The 17,347-nt window shown below is 37.0% G+C and overlaps 1 protein-coding gene across 4 annotated transcripts in view; it reads left to right on the top strand.

Moving 5' to 3' along the window:
• FANCM (FA complementation group M) overlaps nt 1–17,347 on the top strand; it is a 93,933-nt gene that overhangs the window by 39,807 nt on the left and 36,779 nt on the right. For all 4 annotated transcript variants that reach the window (XR_004057232.1, XR_004057234.1, XR_004057233.1 and 1 more), the window contains 6 exons: nt 316–529; nt 2,993–3,150; nt 5,752–5,907; nt 7,774–9,682; nt 15,362–15,456; nt 15,569–15,637. Coding sequence is in view for 1 of the 4 variants with exons in the window: in XM_010389295.2 (XP_010387597.2) it covers nt 316–529; nt 2,993–3,150; nt 5,752–5,907; nt 7,774–9,682; nt 15,362–15,456; nt 15,569–15,637 (2,601 nt within the window). In the remaining 3 variants the exon portion in view is untranslated. The remainder of the gene's footprint in view (nt 1–315; nt 530–2,992; nt 3,151–5,751; nt 5,908–7,773; nt 9,683–15,361; nt 15,457–15,568; nt 15,638–17,347) is intronic.

Below are 17,347 nucleotides of genomic sequence, written 5' to 3' on the forward strand. Positions count from 1 at the left end.
GGGTGTGGTAGTCCACACCTGTAGTCCCAGCTACTCAGGAGGCTAAAGTGGGAGGATCGCTTGAGCCCAGGAGGTTGAGGCTCAGTGAGCCCTGACCACACCACTTTACTCCAGAGCCTGGGTGACAGAGTAAGACCCTGTCTCAAAAAAAAAAAAAAAAAAATCAAGACAACAGAAGCTCTATTTTCTAAGTATTTAAGTGGATCGGGGTTTAATTTTATGTTTACAATCAATCCAAACTAATAATTGCTTGTTATGGATAAATTGTTATTTATAAAAGTAATGTAATCTGACATTTTATATTTGTTTTTACAGATTTATAATCAGAGTCAGTCCAACAAAAGAAATATATGTAAAGCTATTTCAAGTAACAGGCAGGTCCTTCATTTTTACCAAAGAAGTCCACGAATGGTTCCTGATGGAATCAACCCAAAATTACACAAAATGTTCATCACACATGGTGTCTATGAACCAGATAAGCCTTCTCGGAACTTGCGGCGAAAGTCATCTATCTTTTCCTATAGGGATGGTAAATAAATTTTGCATTTGGCACATGCATTTTTCCTCTGTTTTTACTTAGCAGATCATATCTTGATATAATATTTCTTGTTTGAAAAACTGAATATATGTTCTAAGTAATATATTATAGACATTCTCTTTGGAAAGTCTATAAGAGATTGTTCATGTGGCAAATGGAGAGACACTGGTAGTATAGAGTGACAGAAACTCAGTGCTGGGGAAAATTAAAAATACCCTACCAACCCAGAGAATGTTCTCCATAAAGTTTAGAAAAGAAAGAAAACAGTTTTGTTTTTGAATAAGCATTAAACCAGATTACAATGTGCACTGAAGACAATGTACTAAGATAATACCAAGACAGAAATTCCCTATATGTATCCCCATGCACTTAGAATCCTTTACATACATGTTGTCAATATTAATAGTAACTTGTCTTCATGTAAGAGGGCACCATTTGCTATACATTCTTTCATCATTTATCCTGTATTTACCTGGTAATTGAGGTAGCCATTTGCGTTAACTGGTTGCCTTTCTCAAATATCTTGAGATATTTGCACTATGAAAGTGAGAAAAAAAGTTTATTTTTTGGATTTTACTTAATCTCTAAGGCGGGTTTTAAACTATCATAAAAATCATATAACTGTATTCTAACATTTGGAAGGAACCTTGGGAGTCATGTGGTCCAATTACTTACCAAGGTAGGAATGCTTCTGCAGCATTCTTGTTAAATGCATACCCAGTCTTAACTTGAATACCTCTGTTTATATAAATTATATTTCTTTAGCAGGTTAATTCCATTGTTGAATGGCTCTATATAGTAGAAGACTCTTATGTTGAAAAATCTGTGTCTTTGTACCTTTTTCCCAATGATCTGGTTTCTTAGATAAAAAGTACAGTTTTCATCTTTGGTTTACCTTTATAACAGTACTCTATATATTTGAAGGCCATACCTTTTATGTTTTTTCAACTGTTTGTTCCACTGTTTTCATACCATGCATTTTTTTTTTTTTTTTTTTTTTTTTTAAGACGAAGTCTTGCTCTGTCACCTGGGCTGGAGTGCAGTGGCCGGATCTCGGCTCACTGCAAGCTCCGCCTCCCGGGTTCACGCCATTCTCCTGCCTCAGCCTCCCGAGTAGCTGGGACTACAGGTGCCCGCCACCTCACTCAACTAATTTTTTGTTTTTTTTTTAGTAGAGACGGGGTTTCACCGTGGTGGGCAGGATGGTCTCAATCTCCTGACCTTGTGATCCGCCCACTTCAGCCTCCCAAAGTGCTGGGATTACAGGTGTGAGCCACCGTGCCCAGCTTTTTTTTTTTTTCCCCACATTTTAAAAAAGTTTCTTACACAGTATTTTGGAATACCTGAGACGTGATCCTAGCTCACTGAAGCCTCAGCTCCTGGGCTTAAGAGATCCTCCTGTCAGCTTCCTGTGTGGCTAGGACTACAGGGATACAACACCATGCCCAGCTAACTTTATTTTTTTTTACACTTGGAGTCAATCTGTGTTGCTCAGGATGGACTCAAACTCCTGGCCTTAATTGATCCTCCCTCCTAGACCTCCCAAGGAGGAGGTGTCAGCCACTATACCCAGCCAGTTTCCTGATTTTTAATTCAGTAGCTTCTCAATTATTCTGGTCTAATCTGTATTAGCCAGAGTTCCTGCTTTATACTGTTTAGCCTTTTCAGTTTGGTGATTCTTAGAGATTATAGAAGCTGAAAGGAATGAATGTACTATACATATTTTTAAACGTCTATTATGTCCTCTTTTAAAGCAACAAGTCTGTTCCCCCTACACTTTACTCCTTTTGCCCCCAACCGCCATTTATGACTTAAGATACATACCCTTTTTAAAAGTCTTGGCCTTTCTTGCCCACTCTCAACACCCACACCAAGCTTCAGATGAACTTTCCAATACTGCTATGATAGAATCATAATACCAGTTTTCATCTGTGAGTTATTTTACTCTGTTTCATGCCAGGTCTTAGGCAAGCAAATGAAAAGAGTCCAAAATAAGCCAGGACTGAGAGCCTAGCTACCTGGCTCTGTTCTGTTAACGAATTCATTACCAAAGGATGGCTCCTAGACAGATGGGTGCTTTCAAATAGGTAAGAGAAGTTTAGGAGACATTTAGAAGCATGAAGTGATAAACTGAGTGGTTTTATATGGAGAATACTAGTTTAAAGAAACAGAATGATGGCTGAGGAGTTTGAGACCAACCTGGGCAACATATCAAGACTTCATCTCTATAAAAAATAAGAAAAGTAGGTGGGCCTGGTGTCATGAACCTATATTCCAGCTGCTGTGGAGGCTGAAGCAGGAGGATTGCTTGATCCCAGGAGTTTGAAGTTACAGTGAGTTCTGAATGTGCTGTTGCACTCCAAGCTGGGTGACAGACTTTGAATGGATATTGTGGGGTTTTTTGCTTTGCAGATTTTTAAAAAGTCTCTTTTCCATTATTTTTTCAACTTACAGGAATGAGTCAAAGTAAACTAAAGAAAGATTGGTTCTTATCAGAAGAAGAATTTAAATTATGGAACAAACTTTATAGATTAAGAGACAGTGATGAAATTAAAGAGATAACATTGCCTCAAGTTCAGTTTTCTTCTTTACAAAATGAGGAAAACAAACCAGTAAGTTGAATATATTTTCAGATGTTCTTTTTCCCCCTCTCATTTTAATGCCAAAACCCCTCAGATGTTCTTTATAATGATAAAGCAATAGCTTTGGGAATAATGAGATAATTGTGATTGGAATGTCAGCTTACTTTTAGAAATTAAGAATGTAATCAGTTTAAAAAATCATTACAGTCTAAGTTTACAAAACTACTAATTTTCCTGTATTATTTGTTGTATATATGTATTTAACCAACTGTGATATCTTTATATAAATTATGCCTTTCTTTCATTACTATCATTTAAACATTTCTATATAGGCATAATCTTACATGGTTGTCACTTTACTCTGTGATATACCATAGTTTGTTTGACTATTTACCTATTGTGTTTTGGGATTTTTTTCAACTTTTTTTATTTTTTAAGAGACGAGGTCTCGCTCTGTTGCCCAGGCTGGCCATCAGCTCCTGGACTCAAGTGATCCTGCTGCCTCAGCCTCCCAAGTAGCTGGGACTATAAGTGTGCACCACTGCATCTGGCTTTTTCAGTATTTTGCTAACATAAATTATGCTTTCATAATTATCCTTGTAAACCATTTTTTTAAAAATTTCAATAGTTTTTGGGGAACAGGTGATGTTTTGTTACATGGATAAGTTCTTAGTGGTGATTTCTGAGATTTTGGCACACCCATCATCCAAGCAGTGTACACTGCACCCAGTGTATAGTCTTTTATCCCTTGCCCCACTCCTACCCTTCCCCCCAAGTCCACAGAGTCCATTATATTATTCTTAAGCCTTTGTGTCCTCATAGCTTAGCTCCTACTTCTAAATGGGAACATACGATGTTTGGTTTTCCATTCCTAAGTTACTTCACTTAGAATAATAGTCCCTAACTCCATCCAGGTTGCTGCGAATGCAATAATTTCATTCCTTTTTTATGGCTGAGTAGTAGTCCATGATATGTGTGTGTGTGTGTGTGTGTGTGTGTGTGTGTGTATGTATCACATTTTCTTTATCCACTCACTGATTGATGGGCATTCAGGCTGGCTTCATATTTTTGCAGTTGCGAATTGTGCTGCTATAAATGTGGGTGTGCGAGTATCTTTTTCATATAATGACTTCTTTTCCTCTGGATTAGATACCCAGTAGTGGGACAGCTGGATCAAATGGTAGTTCTGCTTTTAGTTGTTTAAGGAATCCCCATATGGTTTTCCATAGTCGTTGTACTAATTTACACTCCCACCAGCAGTGTAAAGGTGTTCCCTTTTCACCACATCGACACCAACATCTATTATTTTTTTATTTTTTAATTATGACCATTCTTGCAGGAGTAAGGTGGTATTGTATTCTGGTTTTGATTTGTATTTCTCTGATAATTAGTGATGTTGAACATTGTTTTATGTTTGTTGGCCATTTGAGTTCCTTGTAGATTCTGGATATTAGTCCTTTGTCGGATGCATGGTTTACAAAAATTTTCTTCTCCCCTGTGGGTTGTCTGTTTACTCTGCTGTGCAAAAGCATTTAGTTTAATTAAGCCCCATCTATCTTTGTTTTTGTTGCATTTGCTTTTGGGTTGTTGGTCATGAACTCTTTGCCTAGCCAATGTCTCGAAGAGTTTTTTCAATGTTACAGAATTTTTATGGTTTCAGGTCTTAGATGTAGGGCTTCAATCCATCTTGAGTTGATTTTTGTATAAGGTGAGGGATGAGGATCCAGTTTCATTCTTCTGCATGTGGCTTGCCAAATATCCCAGTATCATTTGTTGAATATGGTGTCCTTTTCCCACTTAATGTTTTTGTTTGCTTTGTTGAAGATCAGTTGGCTGTAAACATAAATTATGCTTTCATAAGCATCCTTGTAAACCAGTTTTTATTTTTTGTTTTGAAATTATAGTTAAGGCCGGGCGTGGTGGCTCACGCCTGTAATCCCAGCACTTTGGGAGGCCGAGGCAGGTGGATCACCTGAGGTCGGGAGTTCAAGGCCAGCCTGACCAACATGGAGAAACCCTGTCTCTACCAAAAATACAAAATTAGCCAGGGTGGTGGCGCATGCCTGTAATCCCAGCTACTCGGGAGGCTGAGGCAGGAGAATTGTTTGAACCTGGGAGGCGGAGGTTGCGGTGAGCCGAGATGGCGCCATTGCACTCCAGCCTGGGCAAAAAGAGCAAAACTCAGTCTCAAAAAAGAAAAAGAAATTATAGTTAAAACTTTAAATTTGATGTTATTGTTTATTTTGTTTATTATTAACAAATTCTTAGTTAACTTTGTGAAAGTCAAGAGAACTGATCAAAGGTTGTATGTGTGCTTGGAGAGCTGGGAAAACAACCTCAGAAAAGATTTCTTTTAAAATATTTAACTATTTGTTCTTAACATGGAACTATATAAACAGCAATATCATCAACTTGTAAGTCATATGACAGTTATTTAACAAATATATTTTAAAGGGCATATTTCTGCTTTATGAAATTATTTTCTTTTTTTCTTCTGAGATTTTAGTTGGGAATATCTAAATGGATCCAAATTATGTTAAGCTGATTATATGTGTATCGAGTGTTTTTTAAAATTAGTTTGTGAAATCTCAGTATGTTTTCCTTATTTTTATTACTTTTTAAATAATTAAGACTCAAGAATCAGCCACTGGAATTCGTCAACTCTCTCTCTCTGAATGGAGACTGTGGCAAGATCATCCTTTACCTACACATCAAGTTGATCACTCAGATCGATGCCGCCATTTTATAGGCCTTATGCAAATGATAGAGGGAATGAGACATGAAGAGGTAAGGTTTTATTATAACTTTCTCTTGCTGGTATGATAGTAAAACTAGAGTACTTATCTTTTATTTTTGTTAATTTTAAGTAATAAGAAATGTTTTGTTTTTCTGTATAGTTCCTTGTGATCTCAATAAGGAATGAGTTTTCTGCCTTAAGAGAAGAAACAGATTTAATTAATTAGAAGAAGAATGTCATCTGTAAATATTGATGGACCAGAGTAGAATTTTAATATACTTAAATGATTTGTGTAAACTGCTTGTAAAGCTAATTTAGGATTCTTTTGGATTCGGATTTATTGAAATACTCTCTATCATCTAGGTTATTTGATATCTTTCTTGTATCCTGGTCCTGGTTTAGAGAATTATAGATTCCTTGAGCAGTTCCTTGATTATTCTTCCTAGAGTCAGCATAGTGAACCAATTATGATTGTGAAATCCATAGTGCCTGGGTTAGAATCCTAACTCTGCCTCCTACTGATTGTGTGTTTGTAAGTTATTTCACCTCCCAGTGTTTCAGTTTTATCTGTAAAATAGGGATAGTGATAATACTTATTTCATAAGGTTGTTGTGAGGATTAAATGACCTAATATATGTAAAGCACATAGTAACTGGCATATAATAAGTACACAGTAAATTGTAGCTCCTATTTTTATTACTAGCGTTTGGTCATGCATACATGTAAATAAAGTAGTTAGATGTGGATCCCAGCAAAATGTGTGCAATCAAATTAACATATATTTATTGAGTGCCTTCTGTGTGCCACACTCTGTTACCTGCTTTGTGGCTATAACCGTGAGCAAACGAGAGAAAATATTCTGTTTATGTGGAGTATATATACTAGCAGGGAGACAGACATTTGCTCACATTAATGCTTACTATATTTATTACTCAAAAAAGCAGAGAGGTCTGGGCGCGGTGACTCAGGCCTGTAATCTCAGCCCTTGGTGACGCCGAGGCGGGCGAATCACTTGAAGTCAGGAGTTTGAGACCAGCCTGGCCAACATGATGAAACCCTGTCTGTACTAAAAATACAAAAATTAGGTGGGTGTGGTGGCACGTGCCTGTAATCCCAGCTCCTCAGAAGGCTGAGGCAGGGGAGTCACTTGACCCCAGGAAGCAGAGGTTTCAGTGAGCTGAGATCAAGTTACTGCACTCCAGCCTGGGCGACAGAGCGAGACTTTGTCTTAAAAAAAAAAAAAAAAAAAAAGGCAGAGAGTTAACTGCTTAAACCTATAAGTAATAGAGGAATCCTGATTAAAGTAGCATTCTTGGGGGAAAGGAGGGATGGTGGAGATTGTAGTTTTAGCTTATAACTTAGACATAAGTAAGGCTTAGAAATTCACTATACAAATTCTTGATTAGGAACTTTGTTACAAACAGAAGTATATTCCAGGATAGAACCTAGTAAACATACAGGTACTACTATGTTGGGCATTCTAAAAGCTATTCTTAGTTTACTGTCATTGAAAGAGTAAATTTAACAAATGTATATGGTTTTTATTAATATATATTTTTAAAATATCTTTTTAGGAAATTAGAATAATTCAATTAAATGTTAGAAATGCAAAACTCACTATATTCTTACGTATTCATTCAATTTGTTCTTCCTACAAATAGTTATCAAGGGTCTTTTGGGTATTAAATACTGGGGATACAAAAAAGTTAACTGATTAATGATAACTTGATAGTTTCACAGTAGTGTACTTTATAATTTTGATTTATCAGAATAAATTTTAAGGTATAAAAGAATATCATTGGAACAATGTAATAATGAAATATTTTAATACAGAGTGAAACTCCTCTCTTAGATTTGGGTTTCTGTTTTGTTTTGTTTTGTTTTCCTGTGGCTTTTTAAATTTTCCTTATTTATAGGGAGAATGCAGCTATAAATTGGAAGTTGAATCTTATTTACAAATGGAAGATGTTAGCTCAACATTTATTGCTCCCAGGAATGAATCTAATAATCTTGCCAATGACACCTTTATCACTCACAATAAATCGTCATTTTTAAAGAACATAAATCAGAGCAGTTCGTCCTCAGTGATAGAATCTGATGAAGAATGTGCTGAAATTTTTAAACAAACTCATATCAAACCTACTAAAATTGTTTCTTTAAAGAAAAAAGTGTCTAAAGAAATAAAAAAAGGTCAGCTTAAAAAAGAAAATAATCACGGGATTATAGATTCTTTAGATACTGACAGAAATTCTACTGTTGAAAATATTTTTCAAGAAGACCTACCAAATGATAAAAGGACATCAGATACAGATGAAGTTGCTGCCACATGTACTATTAATGAAAATGTTATTAAAGAGCCATGTGTATTATTAACTGAGTGTCAGTTTACAAACAAATCCGCTAGTTCATTTGCTGGAAATGTTTTAGATTCTGGTTATAACAGTTTCAGTGATGAAAAATCTGTTTCATCTAACTTATTTCTTCCATTCGAAGAAGAGCTTTATATTGTTGGAACAGACGATCAATTTTATAATTGTCACTCATTGACAAAAGAGGTACTAGCTAATGTAGAGAGATTTTTATCTCATTCTCCTCCGCCTCTCAGTGGACTCTCAAACTTGGAATATGAAGTTGCTAAGGGTACTGCACTTGAGAATTTGCTTTTCTTACCCTGTGCAGAGCATTTACAAAGTGATAAATGCACCTGTTTGATGTCACATTCAGCTGTGAATTCTCAACAGAATTTAGAATTGAATTCACTTAAATGTATAAATTATCCGTCTGAAAAAAGTTGCCTTTATGATATACCTAATGATAATATTTCTGATGAGCCAAGCCTCTGTGACTGTGATGTATATAAACATAATCAAAATGAAAATTTAGTACCTAACAATCGTGTTCAAATACACAGAGGCCCTGCACAGAATTTAGTTGGAGAGAACAATCATGATGTTGATAACAGTGACCTCCCAGTATTGTCCACTGATCAAGATGAAAGTTTACTATTATTTGAAGATGTTAATACAGAATTTGATGATGTGAGTCTTGCACCCTTGAACAGTAAAAGCAAATCTTTACATGTGTCAGACAAAACTGCTATTAGTGAAATGCCTCTGGTCTCTCAGTTCTTGATTTCTGATGAACTTTTGTTGGACAATAATTCTGAACCCCAAGATCAAATCACCCGTGATGATAATAGTTTTAAATCTCATGATGATCTGAGAAGTGTACAGGAAGAAAAAATGAAGAATCATGAGGATATTTTTGATGGCTCTATGGATTTATTTTCTGTTACCTTTGATTTAGGATTCTGTAGTCCAGATTCTGATGATGAAATGTTGGAACATACATCAGATAGCAATAGACCTCTGGATGATCTAGATGGAAGGTATTTGGAAATTAAGGAGATAAATGATGCAAATTATGTTTCAAATCAAGCACTAATACCAAGAGATCATAGCAAAAATTTTACTAGCGGAACTGTTATTATCCCATCAAATGAAGATATGCAGAATCCAAATTGTGTACAGTTACCACTGAGTGCAGCAAAAAATAAAGAATTATTATCTCCTGGTTATTCTCAGTTTTCTTTACCAATGCAAGAAAAAGTTATGAGTACACCACTCTCTGAATCAAACACATTGAACTCATTTTCTAAGATAAGAAAGGAAAGACTTCAGACACCAGATTCTAATAAGGGAAAAATAAATCTACAAAGATTCAAAGAAGCATTGAATTCAACTTTTGATTATTCAGAATTTTCTCTAGAAAAGTCTAAAAGCAGTGGTCAAATGTGTCTGCATAAATCCTGTCATTCTGTTGAAGGTAAGATTCCATCTTTATAAAGTCTATAACTCTTTCTAGAATAATTACTCTAGAAATACTTTGGTAATTTTTCCAAATGTAATTTTTTAGTACATGGTACAATATAAATATTGAATTAGATAATTGTTGTGTTATATTTTTCTTAAGGTGATATTACTGATATTAGATTTATTTTGTTTACGTATACTTACGGCATGCATGGTATGGAAAAGGTTATTCTTGCTAGACATTATGAAATACACAAAGATGTGTAAGATCTGGCTATGTCTTGGTTGTAAAACATAATTATGTGACATATTTATATGTATTTGAAAAGATGCCAGTAAAATGTGGAAATAACTACCAAATGAATAATAAGAGAGTGACTGTTTAGGAGGTTCAGAGGATGATGAAATTTTGAGTTTGATTATATTGGAAATTTTTTTTTTTTTTTTTTGAGATGGAGTTTTGCTCTTGTTGCCCAGGCTGGAGTGCATGGTGTGGTCTCGGCTTACTGCAACCTCCGCCTCCCAGGTTCAAGTGATTTTCCTGCGTCAGCCTCCCAAGTAGCTGGGATTATAGGCACCCACCATCATGCCCGGCTAAGTTTTGTATTTTTAATAGAGACAGGGTTTCACCATGTTGGACAAGCTGATCCAGAACTCCTGACCTCAGGTGATCTACCCGCCTCACCCTCCCAAAGTGCTGGGATTACAGGTGTGAGCCACTGCGCCTGGCCAAGGTTTTATATATAGTGTAGATTTTCATTTTGGTTCCTTGGGAGTATTTATGCTTTTGGTATGTTGAAGATACTAAAGACATAATTTAGGTATTATAAAATGATGAAAGCGAAGGAAAGTATGATTTTGAGAGATAGTTTGAAGTAATAGTTTTATGTAGCAAAATATTTGAGAAATAAAAACTGTATTCAGATGATTAAGACCAGACCACAAAAAAACAGAGAAATCTCTGGGTTTCTGTAATCTAACCATTACACTTACAGGAAAACTAGAAGATATAGCGATAGATGTTTGATATGAAGTCCTGCTGTATAATACAACTCTACAGGTTATTATATCAAGTCATTTATGAATTTTACTCCTTATGTTAAAAGCTGAATAAAAAGTAGCTGTAGGATAAAAGGAAAGTTTCCTCTGTAAATCTTTTCCTTACATTATTCTCGTTAGCATGGAGGACATGGTTCGTGAATGTTCTATTTAAGATGAAAGCATGTTGGAAGTAAGTTCTGGAAATATGTTTAATTTTCAAAACCTGACTATTCTATATAGTCTGGGGTTGTGCCATGACATATATATTTTTACAAAGTATATGATGCCTCTGAGCCTTCAATATTTGCTTTAATACCTCTATTGAAGTCCATGTTAATGAGTGAGATAATTTTTCTGGTTTTGTGTCAGATTTGCAGAAAAACATTTTTTCTAGGATTGTACTTAACTACAAATCGTGGGCAAAATAATTACAAATACAAATACAAATCAGGAAATTATTTATTAGAGAACATTTAGTTATTTTTTATTCTACTTATTTCAAAGAGAGAATTTAAGCTCATTTTTCTGTATTATATATGAAAAAGGTAGTTGATTAAAACATCATGAAAGCACTGAAAAGGAAAGCTTCCTAGAATGAGTTGGTTACTGTAGCCGAGTCCTGCATTTAACTTTGGCTTTCTTAGAAGGTAATGAAAAAAGAAAAACTAGTTGATTTATATATTGCTCATCTGCAAAAAGGAAATCACTCAAGTTTGTCTGTCTGGGTAGATGTTTTAGTAACAGAATATGAGGAGAAATTTACTGAGTAGTTTTGTATTTGTTATCTATTGCTGTTTAACAAAGTACCCCCAAAAAACTCAGTGGCCTGAAATAATCAGTAAAATAAAATAAACTTCTTAGAAGGCCTGTTGTTTGAGAGGATCTGTGAGGAGCTTCTTTAAAATCCTTAATGGGCCTGGTGCAGTGACTCATGCCTGTAATCCCAGCACTTTGGAAGGCCGAGGCGGGTGAATCACCTGAGGTCAGGAGTTTGAGACCAGCCTGGCCAACATGATGACACTTCGTCTCTACTAAAAAGACAAAAATTAGCCAGGCATCGTGGCGCATTCCTGTAGTCCCAGCTACTCAGGAGGCTAAGGCAGGAGGATCGCTTGAACCTGGGAGGCAGAGGTTCCAGTGAGCCGAGATCGCGCCACTGCACTCCAGCCTGGGCAACAAAGTAAGACTCTATCTATAAATAAATAAATAAATAAATAAAAAATGAAATCCTTACTCTCTGACTAAATGGTACTGTAAGGCACAATCTTTGATTTTTTTTTTTTTTTTTTTTTTTTTTTGAGACAGAGTCTCGCTCTGTCACCCAGACTGGAGTGTGGTGGTGCGATCTCAGCTCACTGCAAGCTCCACCTCCCGGGTTCACGCCATTCTCCTGCCTCAGCCTCCTGAGTAGCTGGGACTACGGGCGCCTGCCACCGTGCCTGGCTAATTTTTTGTATTTTTAAATTAGAGACGGGGTTTCACCATGTTAGCCAAGATGGTCTCGACCTCCTAACCTCGCGATCTGCCCTCCTCGGCCTCCCAAAGTGCTGGGATTACAGGCATGAGCCACCACGCCCGGCAATCTTTGATTTTTAAGGAGGTCTTAACAAAGGATTTAAACTACACCCTCAGCTTCATGATATATTCCTGGCTGTCCTTTGGGTTTGTTCTTTGCCTAGAAAATTTCTTTTTTTTTTTTTTTCTTTCTGGAAACGGAGTCTCACTCTGTCGCCCAGGCTGGAGAGCAGTGGCCGGATCTCAGCTCACTGCAAGCTCCGCCTCCCAGGTTTATGCAATATTCTCCTGCCTCAGCCTCCCGAGTAGCTGGGACTACAGGTGCCTGCCACCTCGCCTGGCTAGTTTTTTTGTGTTTTTTAGTAGAGACAGGGTTTCACCGTGTTAGCCACGATGGTCTCGATCTCCTGACCTCGTGATCTGCCCGCCTCGGCTTCCCAAAGTGCTGGGATTACAGGCTTGAGCCACCGCCCCCGGCTAAAAATTTCTTAATTTTAGCATTGTTTGCCATCAGGAGAGGCTGGGAGTTTTCACAATCAACAAATTCTAATTATGTTTGTCCTTATGTCTTTCTTTTTGCATTTTGCTCTTATAGCAAAAAGCAACATTTTGTCTGGAAGTCTTAGCTAGATTACCTCTCATAGATTAGGTACATTTTTCCTTTTTTTTTTTTTTTTTTTTTTTGAGACAGTCTCACTCTGTCGCCCAGGCTGGAGTGCAATGGCACGATCTCGGCTTACCGCAAACTCTGCCTCCCAGGTTCAAGCAATTCTCTTGCCTCAGCCTCTCAAGTAGCTGGGTCTACAGTTGCCTGCCACCACACCTGACTAATTTTTGTATTATTAGTAGAGATGGGGTTTCACCATATTGGCCAAGCTGGTCTCAGACTCCTGATCATGTGATCTGCCTGCCTCGTCCTCCCAAAGTGCTGGGATTACAGGTGTGAGCCACTGCACCTGGCCCATTTTTTCCTTTTCGTGCTAACTGCAATGATGCCAAATTTTCTGGTACTACATTAAAGGATTTAAGGTTTTTCCTACTTTTCTTTAAGCCCTCACCCACCATTTCCTCAGTGGCCAACTAACTTTCCTACAATTTCTTTGAGGCTCTTCAAGTCTTCCTTCACTAAAACTCTCAATGTTCTTTCAGCATCTACCCGCTATCTAGTTCCAAAGCGACTTTCCCAGTTTAGGTTTTTGTTATGGCAACTCCCTATTTCCACGTACCAAAATCTGTATTATTTATCTATTGCCGCATAGCAAGCTACCTGCAAAACTTGATATAAAATAACCCCTTGTTACCTCAAGGTTTCTATACAACAGGAGTTTAAGTGTGGTTTAGCTGAGTGGTTCTGGCTTAGGATATTTCATGAGGTAATAGTCAAGACATTGGCCGGGGCTGCAGTTATCTGAAAGCTTGAACAGCTTTGGAGGATCTGCTTTTAAGATGGCTCAGTCATACTGCTGTTAGTAGGAGACCTTGGTTTCTTGCCATGTGGACCTCCTCGTAGGGCAGTTTGATAAGTGGGTTTCCCCCCCGCCCGCCCCAGACAGGGTCTTGCTCTGTCACTCAGGCTAGATTATAGTGGTGCAGTCACGACTCACTGCCACCTCCGTCTCTTGGGCTCAAGCAGTCCTCCCTCAGCCACTGGAACTATAGGCACGTGCCACCACACCCAGCCAATTATTATATTTTTTGTAGAGACAGGGTTCTATCATGTTGCTCAGGCTGGTCTCAAACTCCTGGGCTCAAGTGGTCTGCCTCCTTGGCCTCCCAAAGTGCTGGGATTACAAGCATGAGCCACCACTCCTGGCCTGGAATGGTCATAGAACATAGCATCTGACTTCTCCCAGTGCAAGTGATGCAAGAGAGAAAGCAAAAATGAAGCCACAATACCTTTTATGACCTAAACTCATAAGTCATACACCTTCATTTTCATTATATCCTTTTTTTAGAAGCAAGTCACTAAGTCTGGCCCACACAGTTCTAGTTACAACATTTTGTATTGTATCTTACCAATTTTTATTTCATACATACAAATACATATGGAAAACACATATATAACAAAGAATCTTTTGTTTTTTTTTTTTTTTTTTTTTTTTTTTTTGAGACGGAGTCTTGCTCTGTCGCCCAGACTGGAGTGCAGTGGCGCGATCTCGGCTCACTGCAAGCTCCGCCTCCCGGGTTCACGCCATTCTCCTGCCTCAGCCTCCTGAGTAGCTGGGACTACAGGCGCCTGCCACCGCGCCCAGCTAATTTTTTGTATTTTTAGTAGAGACGGGGTTTCCCCATGGTCTCGATCTCCTGACCTTGTGATCCGCCCGTCTCGGCCTCCCAAAGTGCTGGGATTACAGGCGTGAGCCACCGCGCCCGGCCAAAGAATCTTTTAATGTGTTGTTTTGTAGCTTGCATTTTTATGCTTTAACTTTCTTTTTTTTTTTTTTTTTTTTTTTTTGAGACGGAGTCTTGCTCTGCCACCCAGGCTGGAGTGCAGTGGCCGGATCTCAGCTCACCGCAAGCTCCGCCTCCCGGGTTCACGCCATTCTCCTGTCTCAGCCTCCTGAGTAGCTGGGACTACAGGCGCCCGCCTCGTCGCCCGGCTAGTTTTTTGTATTTTTTAGTAGAGACGGGGTTTCACCGTATTAGCCAGGATGGTCTCGATCTCCTGACCTCGTGATCCGCCCGTCTCGGCCTCCCAAAGTGCTGGGATTACAGGCTTGAGCCACCGCGCCCGGCCTTATGCTTTAACTTTCAAGTAGAAAGAGAATAAGACACAAAAGGCAGAAAGACTGCAGTAGATTTTAGAGATAAATTCTATTAATAGAACCAGTGACTAATGAAATTACATTTTTGTGTTTTTCTGGCCTCATTTCAGTTAATTTATAAAATTGAACTTCATTCAAATATGTGTTTATTAGCAAAAGACATTGTCTTATTTTCTTCACTGGCATTTTAATTTTTTTGTCTCTTATTTAGATTTTTGTTCAAAGTTCTCAAAGACCATATTTTTTTGAAAGTGAGTAAATGTTGAGATTGCCTGAAATAATTCTTAATGTAGCCACCAATAAAATAGATTGTTATGATTGAGTGAACCTAAATCTATTAACCCTTCATTATTTTAAAAAATATATTATAGATGGACAATTATTAACAAGTAATGAAAGTGAAGATGATGAGATTTTCCGAAGAAAAGTTAAAAAAGCAAAAGGAAATGTTTTAAACTCTCCTGAGGTGAGTCATTCAGCAATCACAATAGTATAATCATATCAAAGGCTATTTTCCTTCTATACCTTGGGCTTCTGCTGAGACTTTTGTTACCTTTTACTTTATTTACTTACTTTAGGATCAGAAAAATAGTGAAGTTGATTCTCCACTTCATGCTGTCAAAAAGCGCAGATTTCCTGTAAACAGAGTAAGTAAATAACAGATAATGTTTAATAATCCAAATTCCTTTGGAATAAAAATTTTGCGAAAAATGTATGTGTAGATAAATATAGGTATTTTAATCCTTAGTAGAAAAGTTGACCTTCTATTATATGTGATTGGAATTTCTAGCTTCTGCTAATTTTCAAAGATGTATTCACTGTAAACTTTCCTAAGCACAATAAATAAAAATATTAAGTAATTTTAGACTCTTTAAAAACCATCCTATTTTTGTCAGTACACTTGAGCAATTTGGCAAGCATTCATTAAATACCTACTATGTGTCTACTGTGTAAGATGCTGGAGAAACTCTAAAGAATATATCCTAATACTGTCATAAGTTACCCAATAGGAGAGATAGAGAAGTAAACATAATTTCAGTATAATTTTTAAAGTTGAGTGATAAGAATAGTTAAGTCCTTAACCTCGATCTTGGAAGTTCTGGCAAGCTTCTTGAACTAAGGTTTAACCTTAGTTAAACCTTAAACTGTATTTGGCAATGAGGCCAAAGAAGGGAGAAGAGAAGGCATTGTTTACAGAATAACAGCTTAAAGGAAGACGCAAAGGTGAGAAATGACATCTCTATGTTATTAGATTGTAAAGACAAAAGAGTTTCAAGAAGTAAAATTGGAGAAAAATCAAGGTCAAGTGTTAGAAGTGCTTATTCTTTCATTTGATTACTGAATGAGTTTGAAAGAAGGAAAGGAAGGAATCCAGGATGACTCTGGTTTTTGGCTTTTTGGCAAGTGTGTCACAGATTTAGGCTAAACAAGAAAGAGATGTTAAGTTAAGTGTTGAACAGGTTTGAGTTTGAAGTTCCTGTGGGATAGTAAAGTCACAGTGTCTGGCAGGCATTGATGACTGAATCTGAAGTTTGAGTAGATGGGCAGGTCTTCAGGTTAATGATACTCACCAGTTATAGCTGATAGCTAAATTTTGAGATTAGCAACTCATGTTTTAATTCTCAAATACGGTCTAGGATAATTTGTGTAAAATTACAGTTGCTCCTCAACTTACAATAGAGTTGGATCCTGATACACACATCATAAATTGAAAACATTGTATGTTGAAAATGCATTTAATACACCTAATCTACTGAATATCATAGCTTAGCCTAGCCTACCTTAAACGTGTTCAAAACACTTATGTTTGGTCAAAATCATCTAACACAAAGTATATTTTATAATAAAATGTGGAGTATTTCATGTAATTTATTAATACTGTACTGAAAGTGAAGAACAGAATGTTTGTATAGGCACTTGAAATTTGGTTTCTACTGCATGCATATCACTTTTGCACTATGGAGAGGTCGAAAAATCATAACTTGAACCATTGTAAGTTGGGGACCATATGTAATTAAAAATACAGCCAATCTGTATTAACTTTGTGTACTCATATAAGACTTCACTAGAAAAACAACTTGCTACCTTAACTAGAATATCTGATTGACTTATCAGAAATGATTTAAAATATTGATAATGCTGATGATCAATTTGTTTTGAACTAAATTTATTCCTGTTAATTGAATTGATTTTGATAAACTTTTCATTCTTTTGACTGGTTTTACATTATCCTATAAGAGATATGGTGATAGGCCTCATAGTCAAAACTTGTTATTGTTTTATTGGTTTCTTGGTTTCAAAGGATTCCTATATTTGGACTGATTCTGATGGCCAAATGTATAGGCTTGTTCTTTGTG

This window comes from Rhinopithecus roxellana, chromosome 5 (assembly GCF_007565055.1).
Source record: "Rhinopithecus roxellana isolate Shanxi Qingling chromosome 5, ASM756505v1, whole genome shotgun sequence".
Lineage (NCBI taxonomy): Eukaryota > Metazoa > Chordata > Mammalia > Primates > Cercopithecidae > Rhinopithecus > Rhinopithecus roxellana.